Genomic DNA, 24,706 nt, shown 5'->3' with positions numbered 1-24,706 from the left:
GAGGCTAGAAGGTAGCTGTTACCAAACACCGGTATCCTTGGGGGATATTAAGGCTAACCTCAAGCAGGAGCAGGCAACGGTCTCAGTAGTTTTGGGGCAGGTGAAGAATGTCTATGAATCTGGAGCAAACAGCTGCCATAGGTGCAGGAATTAATTCATAGTAATTCATGGAACAGCCAGAAGTAGAGCAGGGACTTACACATGGTGATTATAGCAAATGCACAAATTTTATTGTACACATGCAATGTATAGTGCTTTTTACTTTTCAACGCACTTAAGGTATAAACTCCATTAAAATAATGAAAAAAGAAAAATCCCCAGATTGGTCTCACAATTTAAATAATCCATTGTATTTGCAACACCATTATTGGATATGATCTTAGGGGGGGCTTTAATATTTTTGAAAAGCAAAAAGTGTGTGCAACTAAAAACTATATAGTGTAAATATAATTTTTGCAGTCCTGATTTCCATTTTTTAACTTGAGAAGGAAAAAAAAAATCCTTTCTGTCTCTGTACAGTTTCTAGTCTACTAGCTACAAATATTTAGTCACAGTGAATTCATTTAAATATTGGGATAATTTCTGCCATTGGTTGCCACACTTCCTTCAGGGCTCTGCATTTATTTGTTAGATTTCCCAAATTGTGTACTTGGTTTAAATAGCTTCAGGGCAAAAATACAATAAAATTGCATTAGTTAAAGTATAACCGGCATCAGAAACATGAAAACATAACAGTAAAACAGCATGAGCATATACGTATAAACATAGTCATCATTCTAACACTCCACTGGGACCAAGCATATTATGAAGATGGATGATGGTGTGCCAAGCCCTGAAGCTTAGGAAACATGCTCTAGGGCACCACACAAGCCTATAGCTCAGTTGTAATGGTCATCACAGACTCCTCAGAGGAACACAGCTCTCCATCCAGGGGGAAATCAACAACTGTTAGCAGAGGCTGATTTCATTTGGCAAGAAGTTAGAAGGAAATAAAATGCCATGACATTTTTCTGTGTTTACTGGCAGAAGAGAACAGCATTTCTAAACACCAACACCTACCCAACCCTAACAGAGATTCAGAAATAGATTTGTTTGGAGTATCTTGGTTTATCATAAAGGAAGGAAGAAATATAAAATATGTGTGTGTGCGCATTTGTTTGTGTGAATGATAGTTTATCTGAATTTAGTAGAAACTGAGTGTTCAAGCAGATGAAATTGTGTGTGTGTGTGTGTGTGTGTGTGTGTGTAAGTTTAAAGAATCTTGGAGATTTTTTTTCCCCTTTCTATTTAATTTCTATGGTACTCCCAAGATGAGCTACTGAAACCTCAAATCTGATCATATGGTAACCTAGCTGAAAGTCTTCCTGGAGTCCGCAATTGCCTTTAGGATTAAATTCAGACCATTTAGCATAGCCTGCATGGCATTTCAATGTCTAGGCCTCTTTAGCTGTCTTTCTCCCCTCCTGTCATCACACAGTATACTGAATTTTATGAATGCTGCTGGTTTTGCTCAGAGTATCTTTCATTTCCTTCTACTTTCCCCTCTGCCTGACTCTTAGTCATGACTCAGAACTCTCTTCTTATCTTCTGTCATAAGGATTCCTCATCTGAAATCCCCAAGTCCAGGTCAGCTTCCCCTCCTAGTGCTCTCCTGGCACTCATTCTTATCACAGCACTTACATTTTGCTTTGTAACTGCCTACATTACCTACTTACCTGTGTACCTACTATTCTATGATCTTTTCAAAGGTAGACACTAAGCCTTTCATTTTGTACATAGACTTCAACAAAAACTGTTTATCTGGGTCCTTACTTCCACCCAAGCCCCATAATATCCATTTATCATACAGCAGCCAGTGGAATCTTTTAAAAATGTAGTTTAGATTATATCATCATCCCTCCCCTGTTTGCAGATTTCCAATAGCTAATACCTGTTGAGCCCATCTTACCACAATTGTTGATAAAGCCCTAAAAGTTCTAGGCCCTGCCTGCCTCTCAGATCTCATTTCATACCCCACCCCCCTCTATTGCTTTCTTTTTCTGGATAAACTAATGCTGTTTTCTATTTTAAGGCCTTTGCACTTGCTATTCCCTCTGCTCAGAAAGCTTTTGCCATGTTTTTTTCATGGTTGGCTCTTTCCAATCATTTTGGTCTCATCTCAAATGTCACCTTCTCAGAGACTTCTCTAATCAACTGTTTCGATATGTGCTGATTACCCAAGTCACTCTTTATGATAGTCACTGATGATGTTCAGTATATAGTTTCATTTCTTCCCTTATCTGGGAACATGAGACCTTTATGGTTGGATGAGACTGATATGACAGGGTTCCCCCCAAAGGTGACTAGTTTTGGCCAATGAGTTGTGGTCAGACGTGATCTATGTTCCTTCTAGGCCTGATGTGAGACCCTTGAGATCTCTCCTTTCCAATGTTACAGTGGATATGAAACATGAGAAAAAATAAATCTTCTGTATTATAAGCTGCAGAGATTTTTGAGCTTGTTTATTATCACAGCATTACTAGTCTACTCTCAGTTACATTCTCTATAAATTTATTCTGATACATTTTCTTTGAAACTGATTAATTTATAGACTAATCTATTTTATTTGCTTGTATAATTATTAATTTAATGACTGCATGCATCATTCTACCTTCATGTAAGCTCTATGAGAATAGTAAATCATCTTTTCACTGCTCTATCCAGGAAAAAATGCCTATAAGAATGATATAATCAAAGAAGGAATTTTGTAGGCCAATATTTTCATTTTTAAGTTGATAGAAATAATTTGGTGGCTCTTCCACTAACTCGATGTGTGAGCATGACTAATGCTGCTCACATCTTCTGATTCTTTTAATCTTTCTTCTATTGGACCACACTCACCCTGGTTCTTGGGGAACTAGGTCTTTATTTCCTACCCCGGCAGCAGCAAGCTGCACCAGGAGCTGGAGCTGAGGACATCACTGCTGCCTGCAGCAAGGCTGGGGGCTGGAGGATGGCAGCTGTTGACAAAGAGTGACATTCATCAGTATTGGTGCAGTTTAATCAGTCTTTCCCTGTTGCTCATCCTGGATGCTCCACAGTGTTCTAGTAGACTCTAAGTTTCAAAATAATTGATTCAGACAATTCCAGCCTGTTTAATGGTTGTTCTGGTGGAGGGACTGATTCCTAGAGCTTTCTACTCTGCCATCTTTCCACAATTCTCTCTCCATTCTTGAATTCATAATGAGAAAAGTCTTACAAGAAGTAACAATGGTATGAGGGTAAGGAGAAACAGGTTATCAAGCTTAACTGTGTAGCTTCAAATTTTGTCTCTGCTGATCATCTGTATGTTTATAAGCAGACTGATTACTGATTTCCATTTTTGTAATATAATTATATTAACCACCTATGAGTTAAAAAAGTATAATATGTGCAAAGTTCTCAATAAGTGGTTTGATTTATTTTTAATCAAAAGAAGGATATGGTGATCTTTTTTTAGTGAGTTTTAAACCAATTCACTGTAATTAATGTGACGTATACGCAAAATAGAATGCCATGCAAGCTTCATATGCATGCAAGGCAAACAGAATGGGAGATAAAGAAATATTCAGAAAAAGTGAAATCAGTCTTAGCACTCTTCAGAGTCAAGAAAACATGTCAACACAAAGTATCAGGTATAATTTGTGGGATTTTATGAATCTCCTAAAGCCTACCCATGAATTCTCTGAATCCACAAACCCCAGAATAGGAGACAATGTGTCAGAGTTGTTCTTTTTTTTTTTTTTTTAAATAAAAAAAAAAGAATGGATCTTAAAGAAAATGATGGGCATTAATAGGTGAAATGTAGACAGAAAGACAGTCAAGGTGGGGAAAATAATACAAATACAGACTGGGAGCAAATATGAGTGACATGTGTGACAATTATTAAGAGGAATATTGTTTTACCATTTAGATTTGAATGTTTGTAATGGTATACTGTATTTCCTTCTCCACATTATAATTTTTAAGTTATTGTTATCTGGTTGTTTGTGGCCCCTAATCAGACACTATACCAGCCAACAGAGGTTTAGACAAACAAACTTCAGTTTTTAAAATAACCAGACTCTTGAAATCAAATCAAAACAGAAGTAAGAAGCCCCAGGGAAATATTACATTTGTCTTTACATTTATAAGATAAATGTTTATTTAGAATAAGAAAGCAAATGAGTGGATTCACTTATGAAGCACAAATAGATAAGCCAAACAATCCGAAGCAAAGAAAATGCAAATGGAATAATAAAAATATAATAGCCGAAAGCAGCACAAATTCTGCTTTGATCTTTGTGATCATAACTTATTCTCAGCTATAAATAGCACTGAACTAAATGCAAACACACTAGGGTTCTAGATCTGAAGTTGCCATAGTTTTGCATCTGATATAGGTTACCTATATTTTCTTGATCAAATTCTTAATAACTTCTTCTCTTTAATTTTATAATTTGCAAAATTAGAGGTTTGGATTTACAGTTTGTTCCATGTCTAGGAGACCAAGGCCCTGCTTAAAAATACCATGCTCTGCCTGATTGCTAAGTGGATAGAAATTGCATTGTTTTCCATGATGCTCATCTGACTCTCTCTTGGTTGCAAGAGCAGCCAACGTCTCCTCATCTCCTGATTTCTGCCCCTACTCCCCACTTCCCCGGAGAAGCATGTGTTTACTAGAATCTGAAGCAATTCCTTCTCCTGAGTAACAGTTCTCTTTTTGGCGGTCTTGGGATCAGTTTAATCTCTCTAGATTTCTGAATTAGCTTAATTTTCTCCTCAAGAATTTCCCTTTGTGCCATTGAGTTAACGGTTGGAGGAACTTTACTTTTTAAAATAACCAGATTCATGAAATCAAATCCAAAATAGGTTTAAAAGAGTCAAGTCATGATTCTCACAGTAATTACTTAGACATGGAATTTCTTCTATTATTATTGGCATTTTTGAGGCCCCATAGTTCCTGGAAAAATATGATAGGTGAGAGGAATGGAAATATGGAATCAAATTTGATATATACTATTTATTTTTAATTAATAAAATGTTTCTTGAGTAACATAATTCAATGGGAATTATATTTTTTTTCCTCAGAACTTCTTTGCATATCACTATTTTGTTTATTTATTTACTTAGCCCTCTGATCCACTTCAGAAATTATGTAAACTATTACCCTGAAAGATTAAAACAATATAAATTTACAAGAGGAAGAACTTTAAAAATGGGAGAATAAGGATTAGTAATGTAAAATAAATCTGAGAGTGAGATTGGTCCAAAAAAATTCCTATGAAGAAAAATGGTCCTTAATTTGGCTCTAAGTTCTAAAAAGTCATTACAAAGAAGGAAACATGATCAGTTTAAGGATTATTCAAAACTATCAAAAAAAAAAAAATCCATGAAGAAAAAGAACAAACTCATGTGCAAAGAGAGTAAAATTATTATTAATATTGAGGCAGGAGAGAAATAAAACTTTTCCTATAGTTTTTCATAAGAAAAATTCATAAAAGAGAGAAAATTTAAATAACATTTCCCCCAACCACCAAGGGAAAAAAATCTGCTAAGGAAAAAACAATAAAAATGAATATCTTATTCTCTCCTCTACAACTTATTCCTTTTAGGATGATTTCATGATAAAGACCAAATCAGCAACATAAATGCTATGTAGAAGGGAAAGGAGGGGATTAGAACTGGTGTGCTAGTATAATTCAGTCCCCATATATACTATTCCAGACTAGTGTAATTTAGCCTGACTCCATAGAAAGCAGGCAGCACTTGTTACCCTGCAAGTAAGCCAGCCCAACAATCTTCCTACTATTCAAGGAATTGGAAAATCTAGATTTTTATGGGAAATCTTCAGATCTTTTAAAGGCCAATAGTATGTTTGCAAAATTAAACATACTGAGGGGCAGACTCAATATATTTGCTGTCAATTTGCAATTCTTGTTTTAGGGAATGTAGAAAAATCAATAGACTATACCTTCCATTCTTTATTAAGTATTTGGAATCACTGAGTGGAAATTACCTAAATGCAACTTTTGTATGTTATTGGTTGAATTTCTACTACAGGTTATAAAATTCACCTGAGCCAATGTTTGTTTTGTTTTACTTTCAAAGAAAGTTAAGCAGTAGGAAAAAATAGTCAAAGGACATTTCACCACTGCATGAAAGATGGCCTACCTCCTCACCTTAGAATTACAGAGCTGAGGGAGTCTTGGAAGTCATTTGATTTGCCTCCTTTCTTCTCTGAGCACTATAATCAGATAGGATTGTCAAGTCACCTTTAAAAGATCCTAGGTTTGAAGACCTCACAATACTTTGTGAAGCCAGTCCTAAAGTAATTCTTCATCACTGTAGTGGTTAAGCCATTCTTCCATATCGGGTACTCTGCAGATCCTAAATTAAATACAGTGGGAAATCAGTGTATCACATTCTATATATATCTTTCCATGTCCAGAGACACTACCATCTTTATTGATTGTGTGTGTGCACACAAGTATTTTGTTTAATAATGACGATTCTTTATCTCCAATGTAAAAATGATTTGGAGGACTAGGAAAGGAGAAAAAAAATTAGTTTTTGGAAAGGGATTCATAGCAAACCTAGACTCCATGCTTTATCTATAAATTGGGTGTGATTATTATAAGTGTTCTTAACAATGGTTTCTTCTAAAAATTTAGTCTTATAGGTTTTCTGTGAATTAGAACCCCTATTTTCTACCAAAAAAAAAAAATTCATTAATCTTGCTTCAGTAGGGATAATTTCTTTGGTTATTTATTATTTCAGCATTACTGATCTAGGAATATCTGGGAAGTAAAGACATGTCCATCTTGTGCACCTTTATAATACTACTAACTGGCATATTATAATTGTTAAAAGCCGTTTAATAATTAAGCAACTTAATCAAGACCTGAATGATTTATATTAAAGAAATAACAACAACAACAAAGTCTTTATGGGTTAAAATAATCATTTTCAGACATCTTTTAAACTTTACTACAATGTTGCAGGCTTTCTACTTTCCAGGTGAACAAATGAAGGTTTCAAAAGATTAAGTAGTTACTTGCATGATATGTGTTATTATTAGCCTTGACCTTAAGTGAATCTAATCTTTACTCATAATATAAGATCCCTACCAAACTATCACATTAAGTAATGGGTAACTAACATGAACCTGCTTTAAATTTATCATAATAATATAGATTAATTGCTGCTATAGTTATAATGTAGATTAATTGCAGCGTATAGCTGTAGTAGATACGCAATAAATTTGTTACATTAAAGCTCTGTCCTAGGAACAAATATATAATAAAGTCCTTATTTTACAATGGTATTTGGAAATACTGTGTAGTGTGATTTCTCATATTAGATATTAATAAGTTTAATAAACTGCTGATTATGACTATATTATTCAATTTTTATACTGTAAAGCATCTATATTCCAATATTTATATTTCCTTGCTCCTGTTTATGCTTAGCTACAGAATTTAACCTACATTTTCAATCATCAGGTTTTGGAGAATAGTGTTATCTGGGCATTCTATGACTTTTAATTAATAAAACGAATTTGAATGCGTAGTGCCTCAAAGTCTGCATAGGGTCTGTTTTCTGATTCTAGAATTGAAATCTTGGATCCTGAAGAATTTGTATCCTTATCTGGGTTACTGTGTTTTTTGTTTTTTTGTTTGTTTGTTTTAAAATTTTGGATGTTATTCTTCAAAGATTGTATTTTCTTAGTCCAAAAATACTTGCTGTATTTTCATTCTTTACCTGATAATAGCCTGAGAGAAATTACATAGAGGAATGTTAGAAGATCAACCAAAGTTTTATCATCAATAGTAGAATGTAAGACTTCTTTTAAGTGCCATAGAGAAAAGCCCTTCAAAAGTCTTATTCTTAAGACATTAATTAAAATAATGACAGAATATCCACACATTCCCTCACTTGCTTTTTCTCAGTCTAATATCCACGGTACTTTCAGGAATTCTGTGGGAGGCAGGAAACATCATTTTCTTTAATTGGTAACATTTTTAAAATTAATTTGAAAATACCAGAGAGTGTCACAGCTATTAAACCACTAAGGTAAAAATATATTTTCTCAAGCATCATAAGAATGTCCAAAGAAAGAAAAAAAGTGAAAAAATATTTCCTTAAGTAAAATCATAATTTCTCTCCTGTGTTCTCCCCTCTGCCTTTCTCTCCTTCATTTCAATTTAAGAGATTCGTTCTCCTGCTGGTTGTAATGGGAATGAATTTCAGTGCCACCCTGATGGAAATTGCATTCCTGACCTGTGGCACTGTGATGGGGAGAAAGATTGCGAAGATGGTAGTGATGAAAAGGGTTGCAATGGGACTATACGACTGTGTGATCACAAAACCAAGTTTTCCTGTCGGAGTACAGGTAAGTGGAACACCGATTTCAGCTTACACCTTGGGTTTCCTGGATGTAGAATACTTTTGCCCCATCCTCAATCTATATCTCACCTTTATAAAAAAAAATTGTATTTTTTGTTAGGTTTACTTATCTTCTGAATGCTATCATAATAGCTAACATTTATTCAGAACTCTTTGTGCACCTGGCACTGATCTAAGAACATTCTTCTCTGCATGAGCTCATTTCATATTTCCAACAACACAATGAGACAACTGAGCCACAGAGGACTGGTTTAACTTGCTCCAGTTCGTGGAGCCAGCATGGCAGAATCTGGATTTGAAACCAGGCAATTTGGATTGAGAGGCTGCAACTTCAGGGTGAAGAAAGAGACAAAAGTGTCAAATCCACAGTCAACATTCCTTTTTCAATAGAATAGAGATTCACCCTAAAATTTAAATGAAGATGACTACAAAGAAAAAGCAGAATTTAGTACATTTATTTTCAATTAGTTTCCTCAGTTTTATTGAGGCTATTGCCTGATTCCATTAGGATAAAGGTGATGACAGGTGTGCTGGTTTGAATATATTATGTCCCCCAGAAAAAGCCATATTCTTTGATGCAATCTTGTGGGGCAGATATATTAGTGGGTATTAAGTTGGAATGTTTGGATTAGGTTGTGTGCTTGGAAATGCGCCCCACCCAACTGTAGGTGATAACTGACAAGATATTTCCATGAGGCATGGCCCTACCCATTCAGGGTGGGCCTTGATCAGTGGAGCCATATAAATGAGCTGACAAACAGAAGGAACTCAGTGCAGCTGTGAGTGACATTTTGAAGAGGAGCTACAGCCAAGAGAGACACTTTGAAGAAAGCACAGGAGCTGCAGATGAGAGACAGTTTGAAGACAGCCTTTGAAAGCAGACTCTTGCTCCAGAGACGCTAAGAGAGGACAAATAACCCAAGTGCAACTAAGACTGACATTTTTGAGGAACTTCAGCCTAGAGAGGAACATCCTGGGAGAAAGCCGTTTTGAAAGCAGAACTTTGGAGAAGAGACCAGCCACGTGCCTTCCCAGCTAAGAGAAGTTTTCCAGACACCACTGGCCATCCTCCAGTGAAGGTACCTGATTGCTGATGTGTTACTTTGGACACTTTATGGCCTTAAGACTGTAACTGTGTAACCAAATAAACACCTTTTTTAAAAGCCAATCCATCTCTGGTGTTTTGCATTTCAGCAGCATTAGCAATCTAGAACAGATTTTTGGTACCAGAAGTGGGGTGCTGGTGCTGCTGTGTTTGCAAATACCAAACATGTTAGAGTGGCTTTTTAAATGGATAAGGGGAAGATTCTGGAAGAACTGTGAGGAGCTTGATAGAAAAGACTTAAACTGCTTTGAAGAGACTGTGGAAATATGGACTCTAATGATACTTCTGATGAGGCCTTGAGCAGAAATGATGACTGTCTCATTGCCAACTGGAAGGAAGGTGAACCTTGTTTTAAAGTGGCAACGAATTTTGCAAAATTGTGTCTTGGTGTTGGATGGAAGGCTGAATTTGAAAGCAACAACCTGGAATATTTAGCTGATGAGATCTCCAAGCAAAATATAGACATAGCCTGGCTTCTTCTTACAGCTTATAGTAAAATGTGAGTAGAGAGAGATAAACTTAGAACTGAACTCTTGGGTTCAAAGAAACCAGAAGCTGATGGTTTGGAAAATTCCAGGCTTCCAGGGGGTGGAATCCCAGAAGCTACAGCCCAACATGAGGATGATGTTACCAAACATGGAACCCAGCCAGCATTTCAGTACAAGCCAAGATTGGAAAAGGAGTTAAGCAGAAAGGATTTGCGGAAAGTCCTATTGTCTGATGGCTTTAACACCTGTGTGCTGCATGCGAAGCCAACAGAATTTTTGTGAGATTTTTATGGACAGAGCTGTTGCCAGTTTGGACTGGAGGAGACAGACAAAGAACACATTGAAGGAAAAATTTCTTCAAAGACAGAGCCATGGAGGTTGAGGTCTAGAGTCAAGAGGTCTCAGACTGGGGGAGTGGAGCGGCCCACATGCATGGAAAGGGTGAGCTTGCCCCAGAGGTCAAGGGTGGGTGTTCCGCCTGGATGCTCTGGAAGAGTTTTGCCACCCAAGGTCCCAAAGAGGGTGGAGCACGTTCCCAGGGAATTGGGGATAGCCTGGCTGCCACCCCACTGTTCTGAAGGGATTGAGCATGTGCCCTGGAGATGGAAGGGAATCCGGATGCTGCCCTGATGTTTGAGGAGGGTGGGGCCGAGAAGTTGGTCTCCCCAATGTGTGGATATGTTGGAGCACTCACCCAAGCATTTGGAGAGGAAAAGGCTGCCACAAAGGCCCTTAGGAAGGGTTAGACTCACTCTTTCAAGCCCCAAGGATGCAATGCCATTCTGTAAATGACTCTCAGACTTTCAAATCTAATGGGTTTGTCCTGCAGGTTTTAGGTACTGTTTTGGTCCTGTTAACCCATTTTCCTTACTGTTTCTCCTTATGACAATGGGAATGTTTATCCTATGGATGTCCCTCCTTTGTATATTGGACGCATATGACTTGTTCTGGGTTCACAGATCACAGCTGAAGGAGGGTTATGCCTTAGGAATGACCATGCCTGTAATTGATTTTGATGGGGTCTTGTACTTAACTACTGTTACTGAAATGGTTTAAGTTTTTGTGATATTGTGACGGGATGAATGTATTTTGTATTTGGAAAGAATATGTTTTTCTGGGGTCCAGGGGGTGGAATGTGCTGGTTTGAATATATTATGTCCCCCAGAAAAAGCCATATTCTTTGATGCAATCTTGTGTGGCAGACATATTAGTGGGGATTAAGTTGGAATGTTTGGATTAGGTTGTTTGCTTGGAAATGCGCGCCACCCAACTGTAGGTGATAACTCTGATGAGATATTTCCATGGAGGCGTGGACCTACCCATTCAGGGTGGGCCTTGATCAGTGCAGCCATAAATGAGCTGACAAACAGAAGGAACTCAGTGCAGCTGTGAGTGACGTTTTGAAGAGGAGCCACAGCCAAGAGGGACACTTTGAAGAAAGCACAGGTGCTGCAGATGAGAGATAGTTTGAAGACAGCCTTTGAAAGCACTCTTGCTCCAGAGAAGCTAAGAGAGGACAGATACCCCAAGTGCAACTAAGAGTGACATTTTTGAGGAACTTCAGCCTAGAGAGGAACATCCTGGGAGAAAGCCGTTTTGAAACCAGAACTTTGGAGCAGAAGCCAGCCATGTGCCTTCCCAGCTAACAGAGGTTTTCTGGATGCCATTGGCCATCCTCCAGTGAAGGTACCCGATTGCTGATGTGTTACTTTGGACACTTTATGGCCTTAAGACTGTAACTGTGTAACCAAATAAACCCCTTTTTTAAAAGCCAATCCATCTCTGGTGTTTTGCATTTCAGCAGCATTAGCAAACTAGAACAACTGGCATCCCAATCTTTTTACACTGAGAGTCACTGAGCTTTTAACTTGGTTATTTTTTATGAAGTTATTTTCCATTTTGTTTTCCTATGTACAGTGCAGCCTTCTTGAAATGATAAACTAATTTACTTATTTCCCTCTATACCAGATGACAGTCAACAATGAAATATTGTAGTATAATTTGTGAAATGTTAATCCATGGAAATAATTTTTAATAGATTCCAGGATATATCCTTAAATCATACAGGATTTCTTTTTAATGTGAAATTTCTTTTGACTCGCTTGATCATGAGCTCTTAATGCTTTCTATAGCTGTCTACTAAATATTCCTACTAAAGGCAGAAATGAAAAACCACCAAAGCAGCAAGTAAGCAAACACTGTGAAAACTGCATGGCCAATGGGCATTTAAAACTATAAAAAGACGTCATGCTTTTTTCCTTAAACATGCCTCCTGGTTACAATTAGGCATTCAAATAAGAAATAAATTAATAAATATAAGCTAACAATGGCATAGATAAATACTCCTGAATCATATTACTAAGGAGGCAGCTGTATTTCCAAATTGGTTGTTTTTCCAATAGTATTTTTTTACAAGTATGTGACTTTTGAATAGCTACATGAAAACTCTTAGTTCTGTAGTTATTGGTTAGAAAAATATGATTTTAAGCTTAGATATGACCTTTAGGAGGCAAATTGTTTTAATGCCCTACTTGAAACTTCTTTGATGGGGACATAGTTCTTCAGGAATGATTTGCTATCACTTCATGAAAAACCAAAACCACAATATTTTAATCATATACTGTAATGCTAGGTTTATTAAATTTCAAATCATGGTTAATTCCTACAATGGCCACATTCATCGTATCTGATGCCACTCTCCATCCTTCATCCTGACCCCTCAATCATTCAGGGCCAGGAGGCCCCTACCAAATGCTCCTAGGAGTCACAGCACCCAGCAGCTTTTTATGATCATTTGTATGTGTCTCTTTCCACTATACTGTAAGTCTAGTTGTCTTTACATCTCCAGTGCCCAGCACAGGGCTTGGCATTGTAAATATTCAGTAATATTTTTAAAATAGATGAATAAATGGTTAAATGAATGAATTATTGACTGAATAAACAAGTTTTTGTCTAATAGGCTACTTCTAATGCCAGAGAGCCAGTTATTTAACTCAGGTTAACATATGCATAAAATACGCGTATTTTTCCCATGTTGCTTCTGGCATTTGCCTCTTTTGGTTAATGCTGAAATGTAATCAGTTAACAGTCTTTAACATATACATGAAGAAGAAACTGGCAGTGATGTAGGAAAACAATATAAACTAACATGGAAAATCCTAAATTTAAACTAGTTGGATATGCTCTTAAAATTTAGCAAATTTAATATAAAACATGTTTATCTAGAGCTGCCAACTTACTTTTGGGCAAAATAAAGCCCCCTCACAATTTCTGATGGGTAATACTTTTTGCAGCACATGGCTCACAAGCAGGAGGATGAAACATGCTTTGGTCATTGTGCACTCAAGTTCCAGTTCTCCCACCTACTTCAGTGCTCTAATATTGTGTTATCATGCTCCTTCTGATAAGAAATAGTATACCTACATTCAAATTTTCAAAGCACTCTGGAATTTCAACTTATCAATGTTGTAACTAATATATCAAAATATAATCCCATGTACAGATAAGAAATTTGAAAAAAAAGGTGTAAGGTTATTTGAGATAAAATAACAATAGGCTATGGAAATATGAATTTATTGTAATACATTTTAGCTGCTAATAATTAAATTAAGGTTGAATATTTTTGCCCCAATAGAAAGTCATTGCATCTAGCTTTTTAAATAAAATATAAAATTAAAGAAATCACAAATAATTTGCTAAGCTTATATATAGTGCATAGACATAAAAAGCTTAAATGCTACATTAATTTAGTGTTTTTTTCACCAGGGTTTCTATTCTAAATCATTAAGTTTTAATGTGTGACACAAAAAAACAGGCAGCAATTTCTCTTTAAAGATGGGAATTATAAAGAGCTACATAACAATGTAAGTTCTGAAAGGTAAAAGTTAGCAAAATCTGATTTGAACTTTCTATAAACAGAAAATATGCAGAAAAAACATAAATAAAACATAACAGAATTACGTAAAGTTAATAAAAAATAGTAAGCCCTTGTGATTTATCTTTTATGTGTTTATTGGTATTTTGCAATTAACTCTTATGAAACAGCTTCCTTTGGAATATGGTTCAGCTAAATATAAATCTGAAGTATAGTGAGAATGGCTATCTTTGGAGAATTGGAATGAGAGATATTTTTCTGTGCATTGATTTTGGATTTGGATTATCCATTTTAATAATGTCATTAATAAAACATCAGATGTTTATATCAGATCATTATCATGTAAACCAAATTTAATGTAAAAGCAGAACTGCAATAAAACTCATGTTACATTTTAAAAGGAAAATGTGGAAATTAATAATTTAACCATTGATCAGCTTCTAATTTAATCTGTGACTTAAATGTAGTGAACTACAATGTATCAAATCATTTAAAGAATACTAATTTAAAATAATGTGTGTATATGTATATATAATAGACCTTTATGAGTATTTCAGGCATTAAAATTAACCAGATATATAAATCTTAGGTTAAAATATGTATATATTTATAATCCTTTTGAGGTCTTTCCTTTACTTCAATTAAATTCTCCATTTTACAAACTAAAGGACCTTTAAACTACCCAAAATAGTCAGTCCGAAGTTTGTATTTATTTTTAAAGATTTCTTAAATGCCAGCTTGGACATTTAAAAATGTCCAAGTAATCAATTTACATATGGTGGTTATAAAAACTTTTCTTTTATATATAAATTGCCCTCTATAGTGTTCAAGTATAGGCAAATAAGGTTCTTTATTCAGACAAAGAAGGGAATGAGAACTAGACTGAATTAAAGTACAATACAGCCATTATTATTTAAGGGCTTCTGATTTCAAAAGACTTGACTTTGACCAAGAATTATAGCCTTTCATATGTGGTCTTTTCCACACAGTGCAACAAAGTACAGTTATAGCTGTGAAATTAGGTGAACAAAGTCCAAGTATACCCCTAATGAGAAAGAAAATCAGAAATGAAATTTTTAAAATTGGAAAAAAAAAAATTAAGTATGGTACTATGTAATGATGGAAAGATAATAGGCAAAATAAGCCTTCTGGCTGTTGGTAGGAATGTAAATTTGATCCAGCCTTCCCATTGTAGAAATCCCTACAAAGAACAGCAGGAATCCATAAAGTTATATACACAGGATTAGCAATGCAGCATTTTGTGATTGCAAAATATTAGAAAAAAAAGTATTGCCATTCAGTAGGGATCTGCTTAATGATCATAGTACATTCACACAATGAAATACTGTAATGTCATTAAAAAAAGAGTAAGAAAGGAATTCATGTCAAATTGAAATTTTGAGTTCATACTTTTAAACCTCCTTCTGCTCAAAATGCGTAGAAGTAATAGTAAATATAGAAGAATAAAATGAGAATGATACTGCTTTACTAAGAAACAAAATTTATCTCTAAGGAAGAAAATACAGAATATCAAATGGTGATCTGGGCTGAAGCTGGGAGTTTATTGGCTTGGATATGGAGGCTAGCAAAGATGAGCAGATGTTCATATCTTAGGGTTAATGAGAAATGAAGCTGCCCCATATGAAGTTGGAGACTGGATCCAAGTTTACTACTGGAAACCAGAAATGGAAATGTGACTTGAATTGGTTTTGAAAAGAGAATGGAAAAAAAAAAAAAAAAAAAAGGGAAAAAAAAAGAAACACTGGTTGCTGCATGGGTTGGTGACTTAGATGAAGTTGTCTGCCTAGACAGATAGGAGGATTACAGGCATGGCTTCACAAGCAGCAGTTGCCAAAGAAAACAGTATCATGTTGAGATAGAATCCACAAAAACAAAAGAAAAAGTGTATTTCTGAACAAAAAAGCCTGGTGGTAATGGGTGGACTCTAGTGGAAGCAGCAACATTTATAGACAAGAAGGAGTAAATAGAAGTCAGAGAGAAAAATGGAAGCTCTTATCCAAGATGAGGTTTTACCCCAAAATTCTAAGATATGTGAGGAAAACTCTCTAAGAAAGTCAACCATCAAAATCAATCATTACAAAATGAATTTACTCAAGAATAGATGAAAATAAGAGACCAGTCTGGACAAAAAAAAAAAAAGGAAAAAGAAAAAAAAAAGCTTAAAATAAGTATGTTTGACATCATCAAAGAGAAAAAAGAGGAAAAGGAATATCTGTAAGATGAAGAAGTATACATAAAAACAAAAGCAAGCAGAAGTACACAGGAAAAGGTAGAGAAAGAGAACATTAAATTTTGGAAATGAAAATATCTACATTGAATTAAAAAATAAGAAAACTCAAGAGAACTGGTGACATCATCAACATGGTGAGGTAAGACAACCCCTGGAACCTACTCCTCTCCCAAAAGCGGTGAGTAGCAGGCAGAGGCTATCTGAATCATCTGTTCTGGGAGCTCCACAGACCAAGGGAGTTCAGTACAAAATTCAGGGAAGTATGGGATGAAGAGACTGAGAAACTATGGTCAGAGGCTATGAGTAATTCCATCCATGGCTCCTGGTGCCCATCCTCCACCCTTGAGGGAAGCAGCAGTGAACAGTTTGATACTTGCTTAGGAGCTGCTGTAGACTGGGATGGCCACAGGTGTCCTCTGCCCCAAGGACAGAGGGAGGCACAGCCCAGTACTGAGCCAGTTAGTGACCAGTGCATTTAGAAGGCAGGATCCTGCGTTCCAGCCCATCCCTGGTCAGACACTGCTGGGTGCCATTGTTTTGACCCCGTCAGAGGCAGAACTGCCAAAGGGCCATAACAGCCTGCCTTCGTAAGGCTGAGGGGGAATAGGTTTCTGAAGAGTGCCGTCTGCTAGGCAGGCAGAAAGTGCACCCTTGTGACATGGAAGGGGGTGGGAGGAAGAAAGCTTTCTGAAGTCTTCCCTGACACTCTCCCAGGGCCCTTTGGATCTGGTCTGAATGCCCTGCAAAGGTACCTGGCCCTGTTTTGCTGGGAAATATTGATGAACCAACTGTCAAAGAAGAGCCTTAACACAAATCTAATCAACCACAAAATGTTGAACAAGAGAGAGAAACCAACCTTTAGAATAAACCCATTAAGATGTCAGGGGCCCAGACATCAGCAAAAAATCACAAACCGTACTAAGACTCAGGAAGATATAGCCCAACCAAAGAAACAAATTAAAAAGTCAGAGGAGATACAGAATTTGGAAGAACCAATCAAAATGGTCAACCAAATCTCCTAAATCAGTTCAAGGAGATGGCTTAAAACATAAAGGATATTAAGAAGACACTGGGTGAGCATAAAGAGGAATTTGAAAGCATACAGATAAAATTAACATATCATATAGGAATGAAAGACACAATAGATGAAATTAAAAATACACTATTTGCACACAACAGGACATTTGAAAAGGCAGAAGAAAGGGTCAGAGGGCTAGAAGCAGAGAATCTGAACTTGAACAGATGGAAGAACAGATAGAAAAAAAAAATGAAACATTTGAGCAGGGTCTCAGGGAAATGACTGACAAAACAAATCACATACATATACACATAATGAGTATCCCAGAAGGAAAAGAGAAGGGCAAAGGGCCAGAAAGAATATTGAAGGAAATAATGCTCAAAAATTTCTCACCTCTTGTAAAAGGCATAAAATGCATATCCAAGAAGCACAACATCCTCCAAACAGAATAATTCCAAATCGACCCACTCCAAGGCACATACTAATGAGACTGTCAAATGCTAAACATAAAGAGAGAATTCTGAACACAGCAAGAAAAAAGCAGTTTATCACATACAAGAGAAGCCAAGTAAGATAAGTTCTGATTTCTCATCTGAAACCACAGAGGCTAGAAGGCAGTGGTACAATATACTTAAAATACTGAAAGAGAGAAATTGCCAGCCAAGAAATCTCTCTCTGGCAAAGCTGTCCTTCAAAAATAAGGCAGAGCTTAAAATATCCTCAGATAAACAGAAGCTGAGAGAGTCTGTTAACAAAAAAACCTGCCCTACAAGAAATACTAAGGGAGTTCTGCAGGCTGAAAAGAAAAGACAGGAGTTAAAGGCTTGAAGGAGAGTATAGAAATGAAGATAACCAATAAGGGTAGCTAAAAGGATAAAAAGAGAAAAAAATAAGATATTACAAATAAAAGCCAAAGGATAAAATGGTTGAAGTAAGTACTGCCTTTACAGTAATAGCATTGAATATTAATGGACTAAATTCCCAATCAAAAGACACAGATTGGCAGAACAGATAAGAAAATATGGGCCGTCTGTATGCTTTTACAAGAGACTCATCTAGACCCAAAGATCCAATAGGTTGAAAGTGAAAGGCTGGAAAAAGATATTCCACACAAGCAGTAACCACCCCCACCCCCCAAAAAAAGCTGGGTAAGCTATACTAATTTCAAACAAAATAGACTTTAAATGCAAAAATGTTATGACACAAAGAAGGACATTAGACATTAATAAAAGACCCACACTTTCTGACTTTAAAGCTTATTACAAAGCTACAGTGGTCAAAACAGTACAGTATTGGCACAAAGGATAGACATACAGACCAATGGAGTCAAATTGAGAGTTCAAAAATAGACCCTCACATCCATGCTAATTGATTTTTTTTAATGAATGAATGAATCAAAAATAACTTTATTGCAAATGTCAAAAGATTCATTAAACTCATTAACCTGAAAGTGCATTTTCCTCACCCATTACTTTTTCACATATTGCCTACTTTTTAGCAATATCACATTCTATACATGAATAGGGGATCATAATGATAATGAATATTGTATCCCACCTGGTCTGTCAAACAAAAGTATCAATTATGATTTGTCCATAGGACCCTAAATTGCTGCTTAAGTCAAAAAGAGCTGAAGTTAGTTTCTAAATAGTTAAAACAGTACAAACAGTAGAGGGCAAACATCAGCCAATAAGGGGAATTGCAATGAGTTGGTGAGCATTGAATTCATAGAACTGTAAGACCAAGAATAATATTAATGTGAGATTTATATGTTACAGAAAAAGGATGTAAATGTTATAAACCATGAACATATAAAAATAACAGGAACATACAAAAAACTTGGGAGTGGTATGGAGAGACTGAGATGTAATATAAGTATGTTGATACCCTAGTCATGTAAGCAAGGATTTTACAATAATCATTTAAAACTTATGAGTAAAGCAAAATATTCCAGTTTATTTGAAGTTACTTAGGTTAAAATCATCCCACTCAAAATGAATCTGTAGACTACTGCTGCTCTGCAAGCTCTCTGGACCACAGTGAGATGAATTTAGTAATCAGAGAGTTTAGAAGTTTTGTAGCATCATCAAAATGCATGATTAGTGAGCTCACCTCTTTGAATAGGGTATAGAATAAAATTTTTGGTACGTGATGGATTAGAAATTTTTAAAATTATGGTATATCAAAACAAATAATTTGAGAAACAGTGCAAAAAACACTGAGAATTCAGTCAATAAAATTAGGTAATGGAAGGAAAGGAGAACAATTTGGAGATAATGGAGGAAACAGATATGCTAATTGCGTCAATGCACATACTAAGGAATTGATCAATACCATTTAATAAATAGAAGATTAAGTATTTTATGAAGTGAGAGTTATATAGGTAGCCATTGCTGCATCTGTATACAGGAATAAACCTACAGAAAGAACATGTAAACAAATGAAAGCAAAAAATATATAGATTTTATATGATATAGTAAATTATAAAAGTGAAACATAAACATAAATTGTAAAATAAAATATGTAAATAACACTAAACATATAAGTAATATTATTATACAAACTGTGTTAAATTCATTATAAATAGAAGAGATTGTATCACAAAGCCAATTCAGTTATTTTCTTCTTGTTAAACTAAATTTGGAGATCAAAAGAAAACATTGATGAAACTAGGAACAGCATGCTTTAATGGTAAAACTGCAACATTCAGTGTCTGAAATATCTTACATCACATAACATAGAATCAAAGTTTATAAAGCAAAATTACAGAAACTGCAAAAAGAAATGGTGAAAAGACATATAAGGAGCAAATAATTTTACTCACTTATAACCCATGAAAAATCAAGTGGAAGAAAAATAAGCAAGGATATAGAAGATCTAAAATATTAATAAAGACATAACTCATTAGCATTTGTTGTCACAAACAACTTCAATAAATTCCAAGATATAGAAATAATACAGTATACTGAATCTAGTAATTATGAGGAATAAACCACCCTTCCACTAGGAAAATTAACAATAAAATAAAACTTTCTATTGCAAATGCTAAAGGGGACCAAACAAATTGTAGAACTTTTAGAAAATGAAGGTACATGAATATCAGAACATATGTAATATACATAAAACATTGGTCAAAGGAAAAATCCCTCACTTTGTAAGTTTATATGTAGGGTATTCCAAAACTCAATGCAGTTTTAAGCTTTAACAACTTCAAAAGTATAAATGTTACACAATAGCACAAGATATTGTTTGAAACTTTAATTTTAACATATAGGTAGTTTTGTGAATCTTGAATAATGTATTTTTTTATACAGTTTTATTGAGATATATTCACATAGCATAGAATCATCCATGGTGTACAATCAACTGTTCACCGTACCATCGTATAGTTGTGCCTTCATCACCCCAATCCATTTTGAACATTTTCTTTACACCAGAAAGAATAAAAATAAGAAATAAAAAGCAAAAGTAAAAAAGAACACCCAAATCCTCTCCACCCCATCCCACCCCAATCTTCATTTAGTTTCTGTCCCCATTTTTCTACTCATCCTTCCATACACTAGGTAAAGGGAGTACGATCCACAAGTTTTTCACCATCACATTGTCACCCCTTGTAAGCTACATAGTTACACAATTATCTTCAAGAGTCGAGGCTACTGGGTTGCAGTTTGATAGTTTCAAGTATTTACTTCTAGCTTGAATAATACATTTTTAATTTTAAATTTTGTTTCCATTAGCTTGTCATCTTCAATGAGAGGGGTTGAAACAAATTTAATATTAAAAATGTATTATTCAAAATTTATAAAATCTATGTAATTTGAGATTATATTAATTTATAAACTATAAGAAATTTAATAAACTTTCAAATTTTTTTATGCTTATAGCATTTAAATTCTAAAGCTCTTAGAAGTTAAAACTGTTCTAGAATATTTGACACCAGTGTTTACATTAAGCATAAAAAAATTAAAATAACTTATTTAACAATATATAACAGAGACAGTATTCACCACATTTTTTTTTTTTAACACATTTTTTTTTTCTCCCTTACCACAATGACCTTTTTAGTTATGGGTCCTGGAACATAGATACAAGATGGCTACCCGACTCTGTAAGATTTTATGTGAACAAGATATAAAACTTTATTGAGTTAGGTCACTGGATTTCAGGTTTTATAACTGCCCCATGACTAATGCAACATCTAACTCATGAAGTTAGAAAATTAGAGCAAATCAAACAAAAGGAAAACAGAAAAGCAGTTATTTTTGAAATCAAGCAAAAAAGAAAAGAAATAAAATATAAAAATTCAAGAACTGATTTTTTAGAAGAATAACTAAAATTTCTAATCTATTAATTGAAATAATAAAAAATTGAAAGTGCAGTGCATAAAATGATAATGGGAAAATTATCACAGGTGCAGAAGAAATTATAAAAATCAAAGAGACTACTTTGTATAAGGGCCATGCTAAAAAATTTAAACCCTGTATGAATTAAATCATGTACTCGAAAAAAGTATTAATTGCCAAATTAACCCTAGAAGGGAAAAAAATCCACAAATTATTGAATAAAAATAGAAAACAAATGATCAAGCCCTAAAGCTCCAAGTCCAGTTGAAGAATTCTAGCAGATATTGAAGGAACCTATCTGTAATGTTACCTGGTCTCCTCTAGAGCCTTTGAAACAAATAAAGGCTTAAGGTTATTCTTTTTAGACAGCATAATGTTGATTTCACAGCCCCCAAAAGTTAGTAGTATTCCCCTTACACGCAAAATTGCAAACCATATCTCCGAAGATCTTTCCTACCAACATCCAGGGAAGGCCATTTATGCTGTCAGTGTTTAAAAGGTGCATATTTTTTCACTCAAATTTCCCCCAGATAGACTTGCACATTTGAGGAGTCATATGGACATAGCTATTCACTGAAATTGTTTTTAGTAGCTAAAGATTGTAAACAATCCATATAGCCAAAGTAGGGCAGTAAATAAACACTGACATTTGGTATATCCATACTGTAGATTACCTTGCAGCAATATTAAAGAATGAAAATCACTACAATACACTCACATAGGTATTTCCCTATTATTAAGGTTAAGTGAAAAGTGAAGTAGCAAAACAGTGGGCATAGTATATAGTATTTGTTTTAACTAAAAAGAAAATAAATAAAAATATATCCTTCTGTATACTAAAAATATCTCTTTAAGGATCCAAGAGAATATATTATCTGTGTTTGTCCTTGAAAAAGGGAAAGGATGGATACTAGAGAAAAGGAGTGGGACGGTGTTATCCTTTTACACAGTTGCATCCTTTGGTTGACTGTTTTCCCTGGAGTTGTGGTAGATTGGTGCTCACCTGTAAGCTGCATATATTTTCAAATCAGGTCTCAGGGTTGGGTCACAAGTTAGGAATGAAGTGGTCTTGACCAAAGGAATGTAACAAAATCAGCTGGCACACATGAGTACTGAACTTATGACAGTGGCTACAAAAAACATTACGCTCTGTTCTGCTCTGCTGTGTAATTAAAATCCACTATGGGCTTCTCTGAATGACAAAGCATTGTTCTTATTTATGTTTAGATTGTTTTGTTTTCCTTCCTCATTGTCTTATCAGTAAATACAAAGTGAAATGGTGAATTTAATCATTTTTAGCAATCAATCTGGGTAATTAAAATATCCTGCAAAAGTTTTGTTAGAATTATATAATGGAGTGTATAGGAGGGTTTGTCTAAACACAGACTCTTTGTTTCCTTCCCTGTAACTTTCCCTAAGGAATACTTCCATTTCTGACCAAAATTGTCTACGAGCCATAAAGCTGATAGAGTACCTTGCATAGTGCTTCTATGACCCTTATATATTTCTCTTTTGATTCCTTCCAGTGGCTGTTCTGAACCTTTTGTTAAATGGTGTACTGTACTCTTCCTACACTCCTGTCTCTAAAGAAAACTGCCTTTTTTGCCCAGAGGAAATCTTCTTTAGTTGTTGATCTGGTAACCTCTAACTCCCTGTGGGATCTTAGTCACTTTTTTTGCTTATTTCTTTAATTTCTTTCTCCCTACTGGATTTTCTGTCTCTCTATAAATATATCTAGTTCAAAAACCTGAAAAATATTCCTTTGATTTTATTACCTCTTCCCTGTCTTCCACTTTCCCTTCATTAAATAACTTTGTGGTTATCGCTTATTCATTCTTTCACCTCTTGAAATTTAACTTCCACTCTCTATACTTTATGGAAATTACTGTTTTGAGTGTTGCCAGCAATGGCTTCTCAGTCTGCACTATCCTCCGTCTTGGACCCTGCTCCACCATTTAATAACTGCATGAGTTTAGATAAGTTAAAAAACCTGATTTAAATTTTAGTTTCCTGATCTATAACATAGAAATGATAATAATACCTAATAGAATGTATAAAAAGTGTCTAGAACACAAGCACAAGCTTAATGAATAATTTGACCATTAATACTGCACTTTGACTTCCTTCTCTGCAACACTTTACCTTCCTGCACATTTTCTCCTTAAAACTTTTTCTTCTTATGAATTCTCATATTGGATTACCCTCTATATTAACATAGCATTTAAACCGTTCTATTTTACTTTCCTTTTCCCCTTTACCTCTGCCTATCCTTTATATTTACGTTAAAAATATTTAAGTTAAAAATATTATGTGATGAACACTTAATATGTGCCAGGCATTGCAGCATTGCATAGATTCTCTTTTCTTCTGTGTTTGAATTTATTTTTATTATTTTATTCCTCCTCATCTTTCTGTAAGGTCCCCATTGTAATATCTTCTGTCTCCAAAGTTTCATCCATCACTGTGAGGGAAATGCCACCCAAATCTTTCTGTCACTGAAATTTACCCCATGAGTCACATGCATTTGTCCAATTCTGTGCTGAGCATTCCACTTTTTTTCTTCTTCTTCATTTCCCACTCACATATCATGGCCTAAGGGTAAGCCCACATCATCTCTCACCAAACCTTTGCCTTAGCTTCTTCTTACTTCAGGAGCTGTGACCTGATCACTGACCTGCTCAAAAGCTTTCAATGATCTGTTGTTTATAAGATTAAGAGACACTTAATATTAGCAATCAGGCTTCCATGAGTTGTGGCCAAACTGCTTCATTTTTGCTTTTTGAACATACCTTACCCTTCCTTGCCTCATGTCTTTACATAGGAGTTGCATCTCATGTATGGGTTAGACTCTGCAAGTAAGGCTAAAATTTTGAACGTTCAAAAATATCCCTGAAAATCATCCATAAAATTCAGTACACATGGTTCTATGTATGCAGTTCAGATGATAATTTATAAGTACAACTATATTATTAACAAAATAATGTATAGCATGAAATGAAAAGCACATATACAAAATAAAGTTTTTCCAATGGATTCACTCAGAAATGGGACAGACACCAAAATCAGGGAGAAGCTGAGTCACATCCACCATCTATGCCCTGACACACACACCCATTGAGCAGCAGGAGTAATTACTATCCTATGAAATTATTGCTTTCTTTTCTGTTTTACTTGGTTTTTGTCATGCAGACTATACACATAACGATACAGGCTTCAACAGG

General features: G+C 35.1%; 1 protein-coding gene across 5 annotated transcripts in view; it reads left to right on the top strand.

Annotated features, from left to right (window-relative positions):
• LRP1B (LDL receptor related protein 1B) overlaps nt 1-24,706 on the top strand; it is a 1,893,223-nt gene that overhangs the window by 1,161,692 nt on the left and 706,825 nt on the right. For all 5 annotated transcript variants that reach the window (XM_037849262.1, XM_037849261.1, XM_037849260.1 and 2 more), the window contains one exon: nt 8,210-8,392. In XM_037849262.1, the coding sequence (XP_037705190.1) occupies nt 8,210-8,392 (183 nt within the window). The remainder of the gene's footprint in view (nt 1-8,209; nt 8,393-24,706) is intronic.

The sequence above is a fragment of the Choloepus didactylus genome, chromosome 9 (genome assembly GCF_015220235.1).
Source record: "Choloepus didactylus isolate mChoDid1 chromosome 9, mChoDid1.pri, whole genome shotgun sequence".
Lineage (NCBI taxonomy): Eukaryota > Metazoa > Chordata > Mammalia > Pilosa > Megalonychidae > Choloepus > Choloepus didactylus.
Note: the sequence above shows the minus strand (reverse complement) of the source record. Positions and strands in the feature narration are given on the sequence as shown.